Here is a 23090-nt window from a genome sequence, read left to right on the forward strand (position 1 = left end):
CAATTAGGAAAATAGCAATTGGGGGGGAAATGGGTATGTAAAGTCAGACCAACAAAAGATAATTCAAACACTTTGGGTCCTCCACAGTAAGGTAGTGTTCTGGGTGCAATCAACTGGAACAATTTGCCTTGATTTGTCTGACCAATGCAGGGAATAAAGATATGCCTTGATTTGTCTGACCAATGCAGGGAATAAAGATAACCAAAATACATGGCTTTCTATAGGTCAAAGATGCCCAACAACTTCTGGAATACTTGGTTAGTTGAGGCTCTTTAAATCTGCCATTTATTGTCCTCCTCTGACTCACTGGTAATTCTTCTAGGTAAGGTTTAGGAGCAAAAGCAAAGGGTCAGGTCAGTCCATTTTGCGTGTTACTGACATCAGTGTTTAAACACTCCCCATGTTTTTATACCATTTTTATCAGGGAATAAAAATAAAATGGGTCTTCCCTAGTGGCGCAGTGGTTGAGAGTCTGCCTGCCGATGTAGGGAACACGAGTTCGTGCCCCGGTCCGGGAAGATCCCACATGCCGTGGAGCGGCTGGGCCCGTGAGCCATGGCCGCTGAGCCTGCATGTCTGGAGCCTGTGCTCTGCAACGGGAGAGGCCACAACAGTGAGAGGCCCGCGTACCGCAAAAAATAAAATAAAAAATAAATAAAATGAAGTCTTTATCATCAAGAAACAGTCCTTATGAGACCTGCATTTTTTTTCTCCTTGTTATACCAAATTGTATCAATTAATTTGAAAGACTGTTATTCAAACAAATACTGTCCACTGAACAAAGTGAACTTTAATCACTGATTTTGTATCTCAACAATTCATAGGTATCAAAGATACAGTATCATGGTTCTATCCTCTTCTTCCTATTCTATTCTGTTTTCTTTTGAAATTGAATCATGACTTTGGAAAATAGTAGGCCTGCTCTGAAACAAACGCTGGCAGTTGCATGCCAAGGCAGCGTTTTCATAGAACTTTCTTATATTCTGAATTCCTTCCCATTAAATGAATAAAGCATAGAGATTTGAAAAGGCCTCCTTATGCATTAAGAGGCACACAAATTATCCTTTGAAATCAATGCAACATTTCCAATCAAATCTGAGACGCTCAATAAGTATAAATCTGTAGATCATTATCTTTAAAATCAGGAGGCATTTTTAACCAAATATAAAATGGAAAAGCCACAAAAAGAATTCTATTTGAAATCCCAAAATACCAGGTAGGCCCAAATCTTGACTACTTAGCCAATTAAGGTACCATTATTAATGAGACAAAACATTAATCAAAAAGTTAAAAAAAAAAACCCCAAAACTGGGGGTTCACATTCCCAAACAAATTTAAGGCTATTCTCCCAACATCATTATACTGCCATTAACAAATATATTTTCTTACAAAAGAAAGAGTTTTTTTTATCCATTTGTTTCCTTTTAGAGAGAAATTCTTTGATGAATTTATCATGTCTGAAAAACGTAACTCGGACACGTTTCACATTTAGAACGTTAGGTAAAAAGATCATCCTCAAAATAACCCTACTATGTTTGGGAGAGGGAATAGAAGGTTTCATACACTAAGGGGCAAGAATCTGGAAGAGACAAGTTCTGTAAACTTCTGTAAAGGACCAGATAAGAAATATTTTAGGCTTCACAGGCCATAAGGTCCCTGTGACTACTGAACATCGTCATTTTAGTTTGCAAATGTGTGTGGCCGTGTTCCAATAAAAGTTGGGAAAATCAGCGCGACCATGCTTGTGGGTCACACTTTGCCGGCCCAGTCTATGAGAAAAGGAAAAGGAGCGGCACTGGTACTGAGGACAAACCACAAGTGGGCATGCAAGCAGATTAGGCGTCCTGATGTATTCTGTGCCTTAATTTCAGGTTTTCCCTTTGTTAAAGTTGTGGCATTTTTTTCCCACCCCAGCAGATAATCAACTCCCAACTTTAGTGGTAACTGACAGCAAAGGAGGAAAGTTAAGAAGAAGAGTTTCATTCTTAACAATGTCACTTAGACACCACACAAACTATAATCTAAAGCTTAGCATAAGTGTGACCAAGTCTTTGCTTTGAGCATGCTTCCCTGACAACTAGGAGAATGGAACCTTCTACCAAGCTCCAGCCAAGACCTGACCCACACTCAGCCCTAAGGGGAAGCTGCTGATTGGGTGGCTATCTCAATTGCACATTCACCAGGAAGCAGCCCACAGCATATACTCTGATGGAAAGGTTGAAGAATGAGCAAAATAATCCTAACATTTTTCATTTTTAATAGCGTAAAGTCTGGAAACTTTGTGGAAAACATGCTTTCAGAGAAACTAAAAGCTCTCATGATCCATTGGTAAAATCTGGCTTCATAAATCTTGAAATATTAAAACACAGCAGGCATACCCTCCCACATGACAACTCCACCTCCTGCAACATGTTACAGTAAGTGCTGAAAAAGCATACTACTGATCTGGTAATTACTTTACTTCTGGAGCTCTGCTAAAAGCTCCTATTTTGCTTTTGTTTTGTATGCATCTCTATCAAATAAGCTTAATTGTGTTCTGCTGCCCTCAGGTGTCCATTTTTTAAATTATACATGAATACATGATTAGTTGGCAAAGCAGGATCCTTTGTAAATTTCCAAACCAGGAAACTATAGCTATAATATTCAAAGTATTCTTTAATAAACCCTAAACACAAGGCTAATGTAAGTGTTAAAAGTTCAACTTTTAGATATATTTGAAGTATTACTGGGATTTTTCCTACCACTTGTGTAACACATTGCCATTGAAAAAGGAGCCAGAAATGGCATAAAGAAAAAATAGATATATGGTAACTGAAAATAATGTTACAACACAGTGCTTCTCAAAGTGTGGTTCAGGGATCCTGTTCAGGGTGTCCATGAGGTCAAACCTATTTTCATAATAATAATAAAAACGTTTTTCAGTCTCTCACAAGTTACAGTGGAGTTTTCTAGAAGCTACATGACTTGTGATATACTGCAAAAGACAAAATGCAGAAGCAGAGAATCTAGCAGTCTACTATTAAACCAAATATGAAAGAGACTGGCAAAAAATTTTAAATGCTATTCTTTTCACTAAATTTTGTTTAAGTATAATTATTGTTCATAAAAAATATGTTATTCATTTAATTGGCTTCTTAATACTATTTTCTTTTTTTGCGGTACTCGGGCCTCTCACTGTTGTGGCCTCTCCCGTTGCAGAGCACAGGCTCCGGACACGCAGGCTCAGCGGCCATGGCTCACAGGGCCAGCCGCTGCGCAGCATGTGGGATCTTCCCAAACCGGGGCATGAACCTGTGTCCCCTGCATCAGCAGGCGGACTCTCAACCACGGCGCCACCAGGGAAGCCCTCATTAATACTATTTTAAATGATTTAATAAAATGTTTAAATTATCCATTTTAGTTTCTAATATGGTAAATCAGATATAAGTAAAAGCTTTTTGGTGGTCCTCAAAATATTTTAAGAGTATAAAGGAATCCTGAGAACATTGAGAAGTATTTAGTAGCATCTTCTATCACTGCTTCATAGAAAGTAGTTTCTCTAAAATTTGAGAAGATAAAGGAAAGACTGCCCTCATTATCAAATTACAAAGACTAATCTCTACTTCTAACTTGATTGTCTAGACAGGCATTAAAGAAAATAATGGTATTAGAGGTCAGAGGTTTCAGTCACCTTCCTCATCCTCATTTCCCCCTCCCTCCCCAAACTATTTGCAGGAAGAAAGAGCAAAACCTGACTTAACAGAGTTTCATCTGCTTTCCTTTATCACCATCTACAAATGAGCAGTGCAAATGTGAGAAGCTCATAATGGTAAGAAAGAGAAGGGATGAAGTTTCTGAATAATGTATCAATGAGATAATCCGAGGCCCCTAAATGAGCCCCACTGACTCAACTGATAAAAGCTATCCTTGTTGTATTTTATAAGTATGAACTGATTCTAAGAAAAGTAAAACTACCAAAAAAAAAAAAAAAGGTGAAAAAAGAAAGAGAAGGGGGTAAGGGCAGGGAGAAAGGAATGGAGGAAAGAAAAAAAGTAAAGGAAGGCTTTCATTTTGAGGAGTCTTGGAAGCCAAGAAAATCCACCAGTGCATGATTAATTCTGACATGCTTAAATAAGGATTCCTATTAAAATCTCAGCAGTTGCCAATTTGACAGTGATGAGAGTCTGGTGGAGTCACTGTGGCTGGGGAGCCCCCACGAGGTGAAAGAAAGACTCCACATCAGGGAGGTGGAAAAGAGGACTCCAAGGGAAGGAGGCTTATGGAAATAAATACCACCCACAGCTGGAAATCAGATAGAAAAAGAATTCAGAGCCAGGGCTGGCTCTCCTGGAAGAGGACACTGAGGAAATGGGGTAGCATGGACTCGAAGAGGAGTCCACAGAGAAGACAGCTCTGCAGGAGAGAGGGACAGCAGAAGCAAAACGCACTCACAGCGGATGCCAGTTACAGTGATGACGGCCGCAGAAACCCACAGAGAATCCCTGAGTTATTAAACCCACAGAGAATCCCTTAGTTATTAAATAATCCCTAGCAACCTCATGGAGATCTGTGCTGCTTTTAAGGGTGGAAATATAAGATAGCACAATATGAAAAGTAAAAGCATTAAAAGTCTTTAATCACAATTCTTACAACAGGCATTTTCCACTTCTGATAATAAACCAAATATTTTACCCACCATTCAAAATTCTAGGATCCTAGAAAGCCAATCTACGAATTAGAAACTCACAATTATCAATGCAGTTTACAGATTGAAAAATAATGAATTCCTATGACCTATCTCAAACTGAACTACACACTACACACACCTTCTTAACATTATTCTGTTACAAAACCTATACTTTATTCCTTGACTTCTTTCTTCCCCCTACCAGTATGGTATACTTGCCTTGGTTTTACCCCTTATCCAACCTATAACCCAACACCAAAAAGAGCCAGTAAGGTCCTGCCTCACACAACAAAGCCAGACTACTGAAGATGATGCATGCCAAGTATCCCAAGGACAGAGCATCTGCAGGATGCCCAGCCCGAGACAGGAAGCCACCACTCCAGAGAAACCACACCCTACACACTACACCCCATGCACAGGGTGGGCTGGCTCTGTCAATGCTAGAAAGCGGAGACACACCTCAGATAAAACTGCTGCTAAAAATCCCAGGCCTCAGTGTTAAAGGGTAGATTCTGTCACAAAATCTTGACTTAAAATAATGCCCTGGCTACTGCCTCTGACCATGGCCTGACCTGGGCAGCACCATCTTGTGGATCTCTTCCAACTTTTAGCTGTGACACTGGCCAACTACTGTGCCCCTATCCACCCCAGTCTCTGCTGCAACTGAGTTCTATTTCTAAAACTTCCTCCCATCTCAGGATCCAGTCCTGGTAAGAAGCTCCTGACTACTGTCTTGGCCCTGCTACCTGTCTTCAGCCTCAGCCTCAGATTCAGGAGGCTGAAGCTCGACTAGGACTGAAGTACAAGAGAGCTACTTTTAGTTAACAGAGCACATCTGAAGATAAGTCCAGAAAAGGAACAGGTTTGAGTTTATTCTAAAATGATAAATCATTTTATTCATGCCTTTCCAATAAAATACAAGGCTTTAAAAAAAAGTTTCAACTCTTTCCTTGTTGATAGTTACAATATTCAATACACCTTAGTTCCAACATAGCAAGAGAAAAATAAACCTTAGGTTTTGTTTTGATAGATATTGATCTGTATGTGCAAAAGTCTAACTTACATATAGATTTCAGATATGAAGAGGCATTTTAAAAATAAGAGATCACTTAGCAAATGTGACCACAATTATAAAATACTTATTTAATCTGAGTAAACCACTTGCAGAAAAGTAAAAGCAAGTCCATACTATTGCTAAAATAATGATAACTAATGATAAATCATTCGTACTTTTTAAAGTAAGTTCAGAAGGGAATCACCATTCTTAGCTCCAGTAAAATGACTAAAACATCTGAGCCCACTTAGTGAAGGGTGTGTAATTAAGAGAACCCCAGTGCTTTTCCACCACAGCACCTTAGTTACCTACCACCACCTCTGCAGTTAACCTAAGGGAGGTTAGCCTCACCAGCCCTACCAGAGTGAGATATGGCCTCTGATCCTTACCCAGATGGCAGGGAACTTGGAATGGAGTGTACATGCTACAAGTGTTTCTTTTTTTTTTTTTTTTTCGGTTTGCGGGCCTCTCACTGTTGTGGCCTCTCCCGTTGCGGAGCACAGGCTCCGGACACGCAGGCTCAGCGGCCATGGCTCACGGGCCCAGCCGCTCCGCGGCATGTGGGATCTTCCCAGACAGGGGCACAAACCCGCGTCCCCTGCATCGGCAGGCGGACTCTCAACCACTGCACCACCAGGGAAGCCCTACAAGTGTTTCTTTAACGACAGAATAAATTAGAAAAAAGGAAGCTAGAAAGACATTCCAACATATGACACTGTATTAGACTCACTATATTAGTATACCTTCTACCATTCTATTACTAAGATTAGCAGGAAGAACAAAGGCCCATTCCAGTGCATTTTCAACACATCATTCCTAAGCACAGGAAGATTCACAAAGAACAGCTGTAAGAAGTGAACCTCCCAGGTTATACCTCCCCCACTGAAAGCATGAGGAAGGGATGAGCTTGTCTCAGCACTTCTTAGAAATGTCATGCTGTTGTACTGCTATTATGACACAATGGTAGGGAAGAAAAGGGAAGTGGTTTATTGGTTCATTTCCCAAGAGGATTACTCTGGCTTTGGACTAAGTAATGAGAGGGGATGACCTAGGCAGCACAGCATAAGGAGAAGGTGAAAAGGGGAAGATGCTAGAAATAATTCACTGTATACTCTTCATGAATGATTCACTTTCAATAAGTCAGACACTGTAACATAATTCAGGCAATCATAATGCAAGAGAAGTTATATCCAGAATTATGAATTAAAAACTTACCACCTAGAAGGAAAATTTATTTTTTAAATGAATCCAGAGGAGGAAAAGAAGAGAAACACATTTTCACACAGTTAGTTTTTATGATAGCTAGTATACTTTCAACAGACTTGAAACAGCATGCACTGTATATAAGAATAAAAAAGTCTAATATACAAAACTTAAACAACAGACAATCCGAAGTATGTAGCACACATTTTTAAAAACAAACCTAAGAACTAATAATCAATAACAACATGATTTTGAAGGCGATACAGAGAGATTTACTTGCATTCATAATTTTCTCCCTCATATGTAATTCTGCCACTGTAGCCAGTTGTTATTATGTACGATTGGCATAAATCAAGATAATATTAAACTGTTCATTTATATAAACTGTCTCTTATATCCTAGTTGCCAAAAAGAAGTGTGACGCATCATTTAATCTCCTTTCAATTCCTCAAGTGTGGAAGACAAAAGCAAATCCAAGATCTGTGGTTCTGAACCTGTGTACAAGAGGCCCTGGGGTGCCCATGGCTTGTCTGGACATCAAGCATGCGGAGTTATCTGAATAAATAACAAACTTCACACCTTTACTTACTGCTATACTTCAAATTATTGTGATTAATAAGACACATGCTTATTTGACAGTATTATTAAAGCAATATTAGCTTTTTAAAAAGCAATCCAGCTTTTAATAGAAATAAATCCCCACAAATCTAGCAACTTCCATAGAAGTACTATGACATCCCTAACCTTTAAATAAGAATCGAACTATTACTGGATTCTCTTTTTCATTATTATACATTTTCTCAGTCAAAAGAGAGTAAATGCACAACTATCATATGTGGATGGGACCTCAAGATATCCAATGTGAAGAAGATTCCTCATGCTGGGACGCATTGGCTTGGATTAATGTTTGTATGTGGACAAGCATAATCAAAAGTGTTTCCTTCAGCTGATAGTTAGGTTAAGAAATTGAGTGGGAGGAAAAGAAGGGGACAGAGTTGCAGCTGTTATCACAAGATGAACAGAAAAGAAAGCAATGAAAACGTGCTTCACTGTTAACAGGAAAACAGAGGTTAGGACAGTACACTGATTGGTCATCCCCATATCAAGTTGAATGAATATTAGACTCTAACACTCATTTCAAGGCTCACACTGTGGGAATCCCAGTACCTTCATTTCCACAAGACATATTATCCACGAATGTCCCCTGAGAACATCTACATTTTCAGTCTATATAATCTCAGGACACAAGTTACATATGCCTACAAGTCACTAACGTGTTCTAAATTCACCTCCTGCAAACTGCAGAAGGAATTTCCTAGTTGAGTATTGTGAGATTTGTGAAGACGATGTTGAAATTATGATTCTATCACTGTATCTTCTCCTTCACTTTCTTGACAGTAGAACCGTTCTTCCCCCCCCCCCCTCAGTCCATCTTAATGACCCCATACAGCTCCATTTTGCCTCTCTTAAAGAGGAGCACCATGTTTAAAATAAGGTGTGACCTTTTGGAATAGTAGTAGAACAAATTAGGACCAATATCTAAGTTTTAGTTCTTTTAATGTGGTTTCTTAATTGGAAGATAAATCATATATCAAATCAAGGGATGATCTAGACTCTTTAATTATAAGAAACATGATTTTCTCTTCAAAATAAATGGACCTGGGACTATGAAATAATTTTTGTGCTAAGTACATGTTGATCTATATTTAACTAAAACATTTTCTCTAATATGAACAGTTCAAGTAAATGCTAAAATTCCACTTCTATGAAAGGTGAAAGTTTACATGTAATTCTAAATTCTATAAGTTCATCCTATACTTTAAATAGAAGATGAGACAGTAGATTACCTTGATATTTCAACTAGCAAGAGACCAGGTAAGTTGAGGAGTGTAAAGAAGTCTGAGTTTTAAGACTTACTACTATATTTAGTGAAAACATAGTTGACACTTTCAGATCTAACTTATATCCTCTTTCCACTATTCTATATCAACCCTAGTAGCTAACCAAAAAACAAAACAAAAACAAAAAACATAAGTAAAAGCTCTGTCTCTGCCACCTAGTGGAGAAAGAAGATACAAGAACACACATTACAGCTAGAACAACTCCAGACGTGTAGGCATACGGAATTCACTTAAAATTATGTTCAGTGCTAGCATGTAGAATAAGTTTTTTCTTTTTCCAAAGGTTTATGTTTACCTACCTGCCATGTAGAGAATGAGGTAAAGGGAGGCAGAGGATAAACACAAAAGCAAAGATAAGCCCAAAATATTTTGGAGCTCTGTAAGACAGCTCTTCACACACCTACACTTACATGGCCATGGAGATCTGTGTTAAGAAGCATCATTGCACAGGTGAGGCAATGGACTCCATCTAACAAAAGAGACAAGGACAGAAAGCATTAATTCACTATTTCCTATTGGACTCCTCAGTATCATTAAAATAGCATACCTATGCTTAATTAAGAACCTATGAAAACGCAATACTGTGGCTAGGCAAAATTAATCATATTCATTTGGGGAAACACAAAATAGATAAAGAAAAAGTTATTAAAATGATCTCAATGCACAGATTTGGACTCTACTGGTGATGAAGTAAATTATTCCTACCTCTGGAGGACAATTCGATAGTATATATCTAAAACTTTGAAACAGTGTCCTTTGACACAGCAAACCTACTTCTAGGGCTTTATACTAATGAAATAAGGAGCTACCCCAAACACAAGGATACCTAAAGAAAGACTGCTTACAATGGGGAATGAGTAAATATAACCCACCTAAAACACAATTCTGTTATGTTGAAGTCATTAAAAATGTGGTCCAAGTATACATGTTGAAATGGAAAGATATTTTACAATAAAGTATTACATGAAAAACACACTATATGCAGTATGATTCTATTTAACTATAATACATCTAGAATGATATATAATGTAATATTAAGAGATTATTATCTCTTGATAGTAAAATTATAATTTTTATCTTTTTTATTTAAAGTTTCTCAATTTTCTATAAGATATACAAATGAAAATAAATTATTTAATACTGTTACTTTTTTATTTTCTGGGAAGAAAGTGAATTAGGAAAGAAGCAAAAGTTAAAGAAAACCAAGATTTGCATCTTCCAATGTTTACTCTTTGGGTATTAGTTCTCTGGCTAAAAATATATAGACAGAAATAGTTATCCTTTTTCTTGCCATGCTTTAAAGGCAACATTTAGGTTGACTGGTCCAGGATGCTATGGATCAGACAAAAGTGAAATACTGAAATAATCACTGAAGATTTAAAATTAATATTTAGGGGAAAAACGTTACCCAAACCAGCAAAGTCATTTCACACTTATATGGAAACATCACTTTCTCTTCTTACTTTACAAAGGAAAAGAAAAAGCACTAAGAGTTAAGCTTCTTACTTCCAAACCTTAGGATTAGTTCTCCTTATTCTCTCCCTGCAATTCTCAATCCAAGTAAAGTAGACAATAGCAGTTGCAGATGCAGAAAAATCTTATTAATTTATACTAAATGTACAAAAAAGCTTGTCCCACTACTGAATTCATGAATTAAAGATAGCTTATCTTCCAAACTATGCCTCTGAGTAGGTGATTTCTCTAAGTGGACTATCTCTAAGTAGATGCTACTAAATGCTTAAAAGTGTATGTATTCCAGTATTCTAAATACATATAAAACAAATTCTTGAATGTATTTCTAAAACTCAGCAGCTAACTCTCAAATATCCTTATCAACAGCCAATTGAGTACACAAATCCGTAGCCCTTGTTTCACTTAGTAATGTCAGTGTCTTCTTAGATTTGAAGAAGGTTCTAATAAAAACAATCCACTTCTATACCTTTCATTCTCCAGTCAAGGCCGACAGTGATACAGACAGTGAATAAATGGTCTACATATAGTCAAAGGAATAAAGACAGTTCCTATTTTACGGATAGGAATGTGACTTTAACAATCAGTTAATTTAGCTACAGCCTTCAGGGCAGAGGCAGCAGGAGCAATCACTTTAGTCAATATAAAGTACACTGACACAATGTTAATTGGCAATACGGAAGCTAAGAGATAATTATAATTTCTAGTGCATCTAGTCTCAGTGATTTATTCCAGAACTTGTAAGTTTATGAAAGATACTCCAATTGTAAGTGAAAATGCTTGACTTCAAACCCTGAAAACTTTGCTTTATTGTAAGAATTGAAACGGAGAAATGACCTATCTTCATAAGGTATATCAAAAATTAAATAGTTTAAAGTTGCTTTTTAAAATAGTAAATACAAATATAGACCATTAAAATCATAAACCAGAGTCAGTGGTCAGTGCTGTAATAATGAATGTCCAAAAAAAGCACCAGAGACACACCACAAACTCCAGTGAGATTTGCAAATGTTTCCAAAACTAACCATAAAACTATACATGCCCTTCATCAAGAAGCTTAGAGATCAGGTGTATAGGAAGGAGAAAGAAGAAAACTAGCATTTCACTTATTACAATGTACACTGACATAAAATCTCAGTGACAAACCATGAGCAATTTAAAGAAAGTATACTGTCATACTATGGAACTGGAAAATGGAGTAAAAGTAACTAAAACAAGAGTAAAGAATATCATGCAGTCATTAAACATCATGGCTTTTAAAGAATATTTGATAACATGAGAAAATGCTCACAATGAAAGGGAAAGACAGTAGGAAACAAAACTCTGTAATGATTCCAATTTGACATAAAATATTGTACAAATAGACTAGAAGGAAGTAAATCAAACTGTTAGTAACAGTTATCTCTAGGTAATTAGAGATAACTAGGTGATTTTCATTTTCTTCTGCATAAGTTTCCATATTTTCCATAATAAAATGTAACCTTCACACATTGAGGAAAATAGCCCTTGTTATAAGAAAGAAATTCAAGCATTTCCATCAGATTACCTTGTGAAGCAATGGTATCTGGGTTACAATAAAAATATCTATTGGAGAAGTGTACTAAAATTCTCTCTCGTTCTTGGGTTTCTCCCACAAGAGAAAATGCTTTAAAGAAATACCTAAAAAAGAATGAAGGGGGAAAAGGTGAATTTTTAGAAAATGTTACCATACTCTCTATGTTTGATAGTTAAAAGTTAATTCATTTAAACATAAGAAATTAACAATACAAAGTAAGATATTCTATATTTTTAAAAAATCACTTACTAGATGGCCATTCAATATAAATTTATATTGATGTTTATATTATAGGAACTGTCAATATAAAAGATGACAGAGCAATAACATGGTGGCCAATACATCAAAAAAAGCCTTGGGAAGGTGGATGATTTCCACATATGTTAAGTGTCAAGTAGCCATTTTAAAAGATCAGTCAGATAAAAACTAAAGAACACAAGTCTGGATGCATAACCATGTAGGCTATGTTTTAAACTTTTTTTTTTTTTTTAATTTTTTGGCCATGCCACGCGGCATGTGGATCTTAGTTCCCCAACCAGGGATCAAACCCACGCCCCCTGCACTGGCAGTGCGGAGTCTTAACCACTGAACCGCCAGGGAAGTCCCCTGTAGACTATGTTTTAAAGCTTGACAAAGATCACAGGTTTTTGTCATTTTGTTACTTGACTGTAATCACCACTGACCCACTATTAAAATTACAATTATATTGTCTTATGCACAGTAGATTTCTTTTTTATTATTATTCAAACAGAAAGTTGCAAAAATTATAATGATCCTCATCAGTTCACTCAGTCCCATGTTATTTTTTTTTTCATCTTGAACTTTTGTTAGCACTTTTAGGAATTCATCAGTTTTCCATTAGCACAGTAGATTTCTGTTAATTTTATTTTGCCTATTATCACCACCATATATTATTAACTTGCTACATGAGGAAGAAATTGGAAAATAAAACCCTAATTTATTTCTTAAATTAGGAATACCAATCTAGATCAGAGTCACTGAGAGTACTGTCTATTATAGATGTATCCAGGACCCTCACTTGACAAAGTAGATGCATTTACCTAAACATGAGATGGGAAGGAAAAAATCATTTAAAATGCCCTAAGAAATCTTACTTTTGAAAGAAACATACAATAAAACATATTTCAATGATGAAAGTGTTGCTGTCTTCCTTATCTGTAGTTAATCTAAATTATGTTGATCTAACTTTAATTTTTCTTAACTTTTTTTTATAAACCATATGAGAGAGTAAAGCAAAAATACAGATCCCTCCCCCACCCTTACCTGTTTTCATTGACAAATCTATGAGTACCCTTGATTCACGCAAAGAGCCAGAGACTAACTCACTGCTGTGCATTCTAATGGAACATCCTCCCTTCACCTCCCAGGCCTCAGTTTCCTGATTTGTAACACTAGAGCATTACACAAGATGATCTCAGAATTCCTCCAGGCTGTGACACGTTATAAAGTTTATAAGATTAAATGCTTACTGGGTTTTACCTTCAGCTGCACTTAGAAATTTATACTATGGTATCGTGTGAGACATGAGGGTCAGTGTGTTTCCAACACCTTCACTTGAACAGATCAGCAAAAAGTGCTACTGTCTGAAACAGTTTTACAGATACTTTCTGCTGATTATTATGTTGATATTCATTTTTATCCCATTCATTAGTTAATTCCAAAGTACTGTCTTAAAGGGCTATTTGGCTATTGTAAAAAATGATTAGGGAAAATCTAATTCTACAGTCTGTAAACTGTGCCTTTTTAAGGCATTCAAAAACCAGATTCCCACAGATTCCATTTCTCCAAGACTTACTTTGCCACCATTCTTTACTAGGTCATCTATTTGGTGCAGGATATGAATTCATGTGTGATTTCATAAAAACAATATATTCTTTCCACCATGTTTAATATCTGTAATACAATCTGAGCTAAGATCACAAAGTAACTGTGGGTTTAAAAAAATAAAAATCAGATTTTAGCTTCAGCACATTATTTTCTCTTCTCAGAATTAATTATTTAGAAGCAAAGAAGAACAGAAGTGATGTTTAATCATACCTGAGAGACTGATCCAGTGTCATTCCTGTAAAATCAAAAAACTTCAAATATTCTTCTGCAACTAGTTTGCTAAATTCATTGCTATAAGAAAACAGAATAGACTTGGTTATTAAAATTGAAGCCATCAGAACACACACATACCCCTACAAGGATACACTCAGACACCATCCTTGGAATGGGACATACTTCTTGCCTAGGTGCTTTGCCACATCCGATCTTTTGAATCTGTCTAGTTGATAAAGACGTTTGGCCAACCTTTTGGCTGCTTCTACGTTGCTGCTGGTACCATTACTGAGACTTCCTGAGGTTTCCTTTTCCAGAATTTCAGTACTCCCCATTTCAGAATGAGCCTCTAGCAGTGTTGTTTTCATCCCAGCATTGCTGTGAGAATTGATAAAGAAGGAAACAAAAGAACAGAAAAGATTGTTCTTGTGTGGCAAAAAGGAAAGTAGCTAATGAAATTATCACAATATTGTAGAACAAATGAAAAAACTATTTTAAATGATAGCATCTTATGCTTAATTATTCATAAAAATATTTTCAGTTGCTATATTTTAACATACTAGAGAAGTGATTACTTAAACCCTAGATGAGCAGTTCTCAAACCTTTTGGTCTCAGGACGTTTATATTCTTGAAAGTATAGAGAACTCCAAAGACCTCTATGTATGTAGGTTATATCTAGTGATAGTCACTGCATGAGTAATTAAAACAGAAAAATTTAAATATTCATTTAAAAATAATAAATCCATTTCATGAATATAAATAATACATTTTTATTAAAAAGAACTATATTTTCCACAACAATAACATAATATTTAATGAGACAAGCAACAGTGATTTACATCTTTTACAAATTTCTTTAATGCCTGGCACACTAGAAGACAGCTGGATTCTCACAGCCATTTCTACATTCACTCAGTAATAATACATCATTTTGGTTGAAAGCATTAAGAAAATCTGGCCTCACAGAAATATTTAGTTAGAAAAATAGGGAGCATTTTAATATCCTTAATTGTGGATATTCTTTTTTCATATGATGATGCCAAAATAAAACAAGTGGTAGTCTCTTAAAAGTTAGCTGCAATATAGAATCTAAACTTGTATCAATGAACTTTTTGTACTCATATTAAAAACGTCTCACATGGGCTTCCCTGGTGGCACAGCGGTTGAGAGTCTGCCTGCCAATGCAGGGGACACGGGTTCGAGCCCTGGTCTGGGAGGATCCCACATGCTGCAGAGCAACTGGGCCCGTGAGCCACAACTACTGAGCCTGCACATCTGGAGCTTGTGCTCCACAACAAGAGAGGCCGCGACAGTGAGAGGCCCGCGCACCGCGATGAAGAGTGGCCCCCACTCGCCGCAACTAGAGAGAGCCTGCGTGCAGCAATGAAGACCCACCACAGCCAAAAATAAATTAATTAATTAATTAATTAATTAAAAAAAAAAAGAAGTCTCACACTTTGAATGCATCTTACCCAGGCATGATTCTGCCACATGAACTGGTCACTTGCAAAATATCTGTTGACACATTTTATTATTTTAAAAAATAACATTTATTAATGTCACCACTAATATCCTCAGAAAAGTCTTTAAGTACTGGGAAGCTGCCAAACTTTTGGTGGTAGATACAAGTTTTCCAAAATTCTAATTTTGATTGAAACTTAAGTATTACCATTGGCAACAAAAATTGATGGTTGTTTTCCTTAAAGTAATTAAGTAACTCTATTTTCAAGAAAATGTTTGCCAAAACCACAGTTTGTCAGACTTTGAAGGAAAATGGCATTTCCATGAAAAAAGCAACTAGTTTATAGCTCACAACTCAAACTACATGAGTGCTGTTCCTAGACAGCGCTTCATGCATATTTTCCATTTCATTGCATGTGAAATTAAAAAGGCAGGTACCCAAGTGTTGAAAAGCAATTAATTGGTACTGCTTTATCAAGGACATCTTTAGGTGAAACTGCCCTTTATTTTTATTTTGAATGCATGGCAATGAAGAATGTAACAACTAGAACAGTTTGGTGCTACTACCTTGATTTGTGCTAAGGCCCCCACCATTGCTTTTGTACCATCAGTGTGTATCAACACAGTGAAAAAGGAAAACAATGCTGCACTGTTATTAAAAAAATAATTTTGACCTCACAAACCCATTGAAAGGGTCTCAGGAAGCCGCACAACCACACTGTGAGAACCTCTGCTCTAGCCAGGTGCTGCAGCATGCATCTGTAACACTAAAACCAATAACACTGTGATTTCCAGACCTTCCTTTGGACTTCTAACAGAACAAAGCTATGTTCATGGTAAACTACTTGTGCTTAAGTAGTCTTCCAACACACTTACTGTAGACTGTAAAGCAGACATAGAATTTTTCTGCAATGAACCAGAGAGTAAATATTTCAGACTTGCAGGCCACATAAGGACCCTGGTCACACATGCTTCTTTGTTTTTGTTGTTTTTTCACAACCTTTAAAAATGTAAAAGCCATTCCAGGCTACACTGAATCCTAGTCTGCAGGCCCTTGCCCTATCCCATAGCTCTTTAACTTGGCCTGAATTGTAAGTAGAGAACAATTTATTGTCTAAACGAGGACACTCTGAAAAGGAAACAGGGATGATAAAATCATTAAATATGTAGTTATAATTGTTACAAGGTAAAAAAAAAAAAAAAAGCATTACCAATAAAAAAAATAGTTGTAAACTTATAAAAATCATTACAGCAAAGTGAAGACATTTTTAAACAGAACTGCTTAATCTCTATTTTGTCACTTGTTCTACCTAACTTACAATTTCCCATTTCCCACTGATCCACCAACTAAGTGGTAGCCTGGCAGCTTCACTATCACTCAGTGCAGCTGGGCTACTGCACAACCAGCTGGTGCACCAAGGAGCGCCTGGGGGCTGCAGAGTCCCCGGAGTCCCCAACCACTGCCAGACTCTAGCAGCCCCTCTCCAAGCTCACTTATCAGCAAGCACTGCACAAGCTATCTCTGAAAGGAGCTTTAAGGGGAGGGAAAAGGGAGAGAGAGTATCCCACATAGTCTTTTAGACTCAACTATGTGAAATTTCTGTTCAATGCACATGTCAACTCACGCATTCCAGATGAGACTGTGGAGAAGCGGGAAGTACAAAGTGGAGGGTTACAAACCCATGCTGACTTATTCTACTGCAACTATTAATGATAATACTTAATTTTTTTAAAGTCAAAGTCAAATGCTAAACCATAGTCAACACCAAGACAACAGACACAAACCGGAACTGACGCAGGCAAACCAAGATGTTTGGTAAGCCTCCCTAAGCAATCAGCCACCTTAAACAATTTTCCAAAAGAAATACCCACCAATTAAAATAAATTGCTTCATTATGATGAATTCTTCACGTAAATACATTTAAATGTTTTTCATCTTAAACTTTACTTTATAAAGTTCACATTACCAGCCAGTTTTGTGAAATTTACGCTATCAGAAAACTGAATATTTAATTTTTATATACAGCAAACCTGTAAGTAAATTCATAGAGGACACTTCTTTTAAAGGTCAGCTCACACTTTTGTGTTTTCCTAAATAAGTGGTGAAAATGTAAAATATTTACTCTAAGAACTAGTTGAGTTACAGTCAAGTAGTTTTTATAATTATGAAAAGAAAATCCCTGGAGTTGTGCTCCCGCGCATTCTCTTACTCTGCATATTAGCTATTGTGTAGAAAAAACAATGTCAAAGAAAGGATTTTCTTCTCAATTAAACTGCTACTTAGCATTGTTCACTTCTCAGGGCAAATTCACGGCATGTATTTAATCACTCCATAAAAAAAAGTAATTGTACCACATACATAGTACTGCAAAGATGTTGTTCAAATACAACAGACTTACCCTAACGACATTGTATTTTTTAAATGCGGTATTGATTCCTATTCCTTATGTTTCTCATTCCGCATGTTTGCTGCCTCTTTCTCCTATCCTGCCCAGTCTATTTCACCTCATTTTCCTCACATTCACCAGAAGGAGGTAATTTAAAAATGTGTATGGATCAGACTTCTCTGGATCGTCTTGAGAAAACCTTCAGTAAAAAGGAAAATAAGGAATAAAATGAAGATAAATACTTCCATTCCTAGATGGCTTCATTCTGCCCCATTCACAATTTATGAAAGAACATGAACAAGAACAGAGATTGCCCCTTTTAAGTCAGAAAGCCTGGCGGTATGATGGCAATACCAACTCACCAGCAGTACGACAGACACCAAGAACCCATATCTTGGAGCAAAGGGTGCGCCTGGGCCATGCTTCCTCTCACAAGCCCCTTCCCAGGACTCTTCATCCCCCATCTCCACTGTCTGCTGGTCCACTAGGGCTTCCAAGGACCTGGCTCCCTGTGAGGTCATTTGACTATGACCTCACACTCTCGCAAGTGTTTACTCTTGGGGTTTCTGTATGTTTTTACAGTACTAATAAAAACAGAAGCCAGAACACAGGGTCCACTGTATACCAAGAGCATACACAACAATGGCAGCCCTGCCTTGTTCACACTTGATAAAGCAAACTGGATGACCCCTCTCAGCAGGAGGGACACCCCCGTTTTGTTTCCTGGAATACACAAGACATTGTCCATCTAGTCTGCTGAGTGTTAGATGCTTCCAATAGTTTGAATTTTCCCTTCTTTTCTACAGTTCCGCTTTTCTTCTTGATCAAGTAACTTAAATCTCCTAAGGTGAAATCCTTACCAGTCACTTAAATATAGAAGAGACTTCCCAAAAGCTTCTCCCTGTGATATATATAAATGCTTCACTAAGGCCTATACCTTACACCTCCAAACATATGTGGTTACACTCTATCATCAATATCATCAAAAGAAGGATCAGATCACTGAGTCTGACCACCAAGTCTTTTCATAACCTTTTTATCATACTGATTACTGCGTTTTCCAAAAAAAATTAATAGGATACCCAGTTAAATCAGAATTTCAAATAAACAAAAAACAGTTTTTAGTGAAAGTATGTCTCAAAAATTGCATGGGGCATACTGACACTAAAAAAATTATTCACTATTTATCTAAAATTCAAATTTAACTGGGCATCCTGACTTTATCTGGTAACCCTATCTCCCGAATGCTTGTTCTCGATCAGACTCCTTCTGGGTTTGTTTTAACTTGCTTCTGTGATTTAATTTTTATTCCTACTATTTTTCTATTGTCTTATCAAGATCTTCTCTCAATTGACTACGATCTGCTGATTCTTCCCTAATGTCCTTCAAATACAAAAGGAAAACCCTCTTTTCTCTGTATTTTCACCCTTCCTTCCCAGCCTGCATACTGCCACCATGGATGTGATAAAACGTCTCCTTCACAAATATCCTACACAAGGTAAAAGCCCATGCTCTGCCGCATGTCGTTAAGGCCCTTCACAAGCCAACCCCAACTGCCCGTTTAGACTGGTCACCTCCATCGTCTTCATGCTTGGGCTGCACAGAGATGTAAGCTGTGCTCTTACACCCCTTTCCCACGTCCTTCCCTTTGCTGCTCCTGTCACCCCCACCCTAAAATCCTGGGGTTCCCAAAAATTCTGCAAACTCAATGATCCTACAAGAACCCAAGTGAAATAACAGCTTTTCTAAGACTCGTACTCCAACCCCCCCGGCTGCATTCTCAGAGCACCTGGATATTACAGCTCTGCTTTTTTAAAGTCCCACCTCTCTCACCTACCACTATCTTAAACTTCACTTTGTATCCACATCAGAAGAGTAGGCTGAGGTTATTCAACAGCCATCTGTTGAAAGAACGCAGAACTGAGCAAGCAGCTGTTTCCACTTCCTTTGAGGTCTTCTGCGTTCTGCCAGCAATGACATGGGGCACTAACTTTCTAGTTCAGTATAACCGATCCTGAAAAGTTCTAAGGAGACTGACATCAGCAGAGGGTACCAGATACACTGTCTTAGTCCATATTTTCTTTGAATTTAAATTTTTTAAATGTCTTTAAATTTTTATTTAATTGTGGTAATAAAACTAGGATAAAAAAATAAACTAGGCTAAGGTGCATGCCCTGCATTTAGAAAACAACCACAGTCACCTAGTTCAATTTCATACATAAGCTAGTCAGAGGCAAGTCAGAAGAATCCCAAAGAGGGCGAGGAAACAACTCCAGTCACAAGTGGAATAAAAGGACTGGAAGGGAGCACTATGACCCGGCTGCCATTCTGCAAGCTGAGGATGCAGCCACAGAGGCCTGAAACCAGCAGACCCAGGGAAGCCAGAATGAAGTCAGTCAAGAAGAGCTCTAAGTACAACACCGTAAGTGAGATGCACTTAAAACCCAGAAGCATAAATCGCCTCTGAGAAAGGAAAGGAAATCTTCTTGGCCACCATTATCTATGGCCTTTATGTCTCAGGCAGAGTAGAGATAGCACCTAATCTAATCTTTTAAAAACATATTCCTTTTATCAAAACTTTTTAAAAATTATTTTATTTTATTTTTCATTGAAGCATAGTTGTATTAGTTTCAGGTGTATGACAAAGTGATTCAGTAATACATACGTATATAACTATCCTTTTTCAGATTCTTTTCCCTTATAGGTTATTACAAAATATTGAGTATAGTTCCTTGTGCTATACAGTAGGTCCTTCTTGGTTATCTTTTTTATATATAGTAGTATGTATATGTTAACCCCAAACTCCTAATTTATCCCTCTCCACCTCTTCCCCTTTGGTAACCCTGAGTTTGCTTTCTACGGCTGTGAGTCTATTTCTGTTTTGTATATTAAGTTCATTTGTACCACTTTTTTTTTAATATCCCACATATAAGCGATACCATACAATACTTGTCTTTGTTTGGCTTACTTTACTTAGTATGATAATCTCTAGGTCCATCCATGTTGGTGCAAATGGTATTATTTCATTCTTTCTTATGACTGAGTAATATTCCATTGTTTATATAAACCACATCTTCTTTATCCACTGCTCTGTGGATGGGCATTTAGGTTGCTTCCATGTCTTGGCTATTGTAAACAGTGCTGCAATGAACACTGGGGTGCACGTGGCTTTTTGAATTATGGTTTTCTCTGGATATATGTCCCTGAGTGGGACTGCAGGATATGGTAGTTCTATTTATAGTTTTTTAAGGAACCTCCATACTGTTCTCCATAGTGGCTGTACCAATTTACACTCCCACCAACAATGTAAGAGGGTTCCTTTCTCTCCACACCCTCTTCAGCATTATTTGTAGACTTTTTGATGATGGCCATTCTGATCAGTGTGGAGTGATACATCACTGCAGTTTTGATTTGCATTTCTCTAATAATTAGCAATGTTGAGCACCTTTTTATGTGCCTCTGGGCCATCTGTATGTCTTCTTGGGAGAAACGTCTACTTAGATCTTCTGCCCATTTTTGTATTGGGTTGTTGGTTTTTTGATATTGAGCTGCATGAGCTGCTTGTATATTCTGGAGATTAAGCCCTTGTTGGTCACATTGTTTGCAAATATTTTCTCCCATTCCATAGGTTGTTTTTTTGTTTTGTTTATGGTTTCCTTTGCTGTGCAAAAGCTTCTAAGTTTAATTAGGTCCCATTTGTTTACTTTTGTTTTTATTTCCGTTACTCTAGGAGATGGATCCAAAAAGATATATTGCTGCAATTTACGTCAAAGAGTGTTCTGTGTACTTTTTCCACTAGGAGTTTTATAGCATCAAGTCTTACATTTAGATCTTTAATCCATTTTGAGTTTATCGTTGTATATGGTGTTAGAAAGTGTTCTAATTTCCTTCTTTTACATGTAGCTGTCCAGTTTTCCCAGCACCACTTATTGAAGAGACTGTCTTTTCTCCGTTGTATATTCTTGCCTCCTTTGTCATAGATTAATTGACCATAGATGTGTGGGTTTATTTCTGAGCTCTCTAATCTGTTCCATTGATCTATGTTTCTGTTTTTGTGCCAGTACCATACTGTCTTGATTACTATGTAGTATAGTCTGAAGTCAGAGACCCTGATTCTTCCAGCTCTTTTTTTCTTTCTCAAGATTGCTTTGGTTATTTGAGGTCTTTTGTGTTTCCATACAAATTTTTAAATTTTTTGCTCTAGTTCTGTGAAAAATGCCATTGGTAATTTGTAGGGATTGCACTGAATCTTTAGATTGCCTTGGGTAATATAGTCATTTTGACAATATTGATTCTTCCGATCCAAGAACACAGTATATCTTTCCATCTGTTTGTATCATCTTTGATTTCTTTCATCAGTGTCTTATAGTTTTCAGAGTACAGGTCTTTTTCCTCCTTAGGTAGGTTTATTCCTAGGTATTTTATTCTTTTTGATGCAAAGGTAAATGGGATTGTTTCCTTAATTTCTCTTTCTGATTTTTCATTGTTAATGTATAGAAATGCAACAGGTTTCTGTGTATTAATTTTGTATCCTGCAACTTTACCGAATTCATTGATGAGCTCTAGCAGTTTTCTACACCTAATCTTGAGGGAAACGTAAATGAGGTTATTCAGAACAGCTACAGCACCTCCAGTGGTGCCATTTACCTAATAGTATCTAATACTGGTTAAGCCTGGGAGTAGTGCTTTCTAGAGATTGTCTCAGGCAGAGTGTTGGCCTGACACAGGCCTCAGCACTCTTCTTACCTCAGGAAGAAGAAGGAATATATACCAGGGGGAGGGGGAGGGAGGGAGGGGGAGGGAGAGAGGGGGTGGGAGAGGAGGGAGAGGGAGGGGGTGAGAGGGATAAGAAGAGAGGAAGGGAGCTAGAGAAAGAGAGAGCAGAGAGTGTGCAAGCATATGGGGAAAAACAGGAGACAGAGGAGAAAAACCCTGAGTTTGATTCAAAGACTTGAAGACATGATAAGTATAAAGTGCCCACAGTATAACCAGGCAGAGCTACCTGTGGGAACTCAGTACAGGCACAGCACTTGCCCACACACTGATGGGTGCCCTCACAGGGTGAGAGTCTATATGACCAAGGAACTCTGAAATGTGCCACCCTAAAAACATGTCTAGCAGAGTATTCATCTGAATAAAACTCCATTACAGTGAAAGAATTAGGAGGTCCCCTTAATTTATTAATGAGATTCTCCAGGCAAGCACTCAGTTTGCCAGTAAGGAACAACTATAAATTTAGAAGATGCTAAAAGCGAGTATCTGTTGAAAAGCTCCAGTTAGACTGCCAAGTTCAAACATGGGTTCCATCAGCCACCAGTTGTGGGTAAGTTC

At 37.4% G+C, this 23090-nt stretch overlaps 1 protein-coding gene across 19 annotated transcripts in view; it reads right to left on the reverse strand.

Annotated features, from left to right (window-relative positions):
- Nucleotides 1-23090, reverse strand: part of PSD3 (pleckstrin and Sec7 domain containing 3) — a 573112-nt gene that overhangs the window by 295676 nt on the left and 254346 nt on the right. For 18 of the 19 annotated variants that reach the window (XM_067721837.1, XM_067721838.1, XM_067721840.1 and 15 more), the window contains 4 exons: nucleotides 14094-14288; nucleotides 13908-13988; nucleotides 11841-11953; nucleotides 9235-9293 (listed from right to left, as the gene is read on the reverse strand). In XM_067721837.1, the coding sequence (XP_067577938.1) occupies nucleotides 9235-9293; nucleotides 11841-11953; nucleotides 13908-13988; nucleotides 14094-14288 (448 nt within the window). Of the gene's footprint in view, nucleotides 1-9234; nucleotides 9294-11840; nucleotides 11954-13907; nucleotides 13989-14093; nucleotides 14289-17771; nucleotides 17881-23090 lie in introns of those variants that run through there. The other variant, XM_067721858.1, reaches the window with a different exon arrangement.

Source organism: Pseudorca crassidens, chromosome 21 (assembly GCF_039906515.1).
Source record: "Pseudorca crassidens isolate mPseCra1 chromosome 21, mPseCra1.hap1, whole genome shotgun sequence".
Lineage (NCBI taxonomy): Eukaryota > Metazoa > Chordata > Mammalia > Artiodactyla > Delphinidae > Pseudorca > Pseudorca crassidens.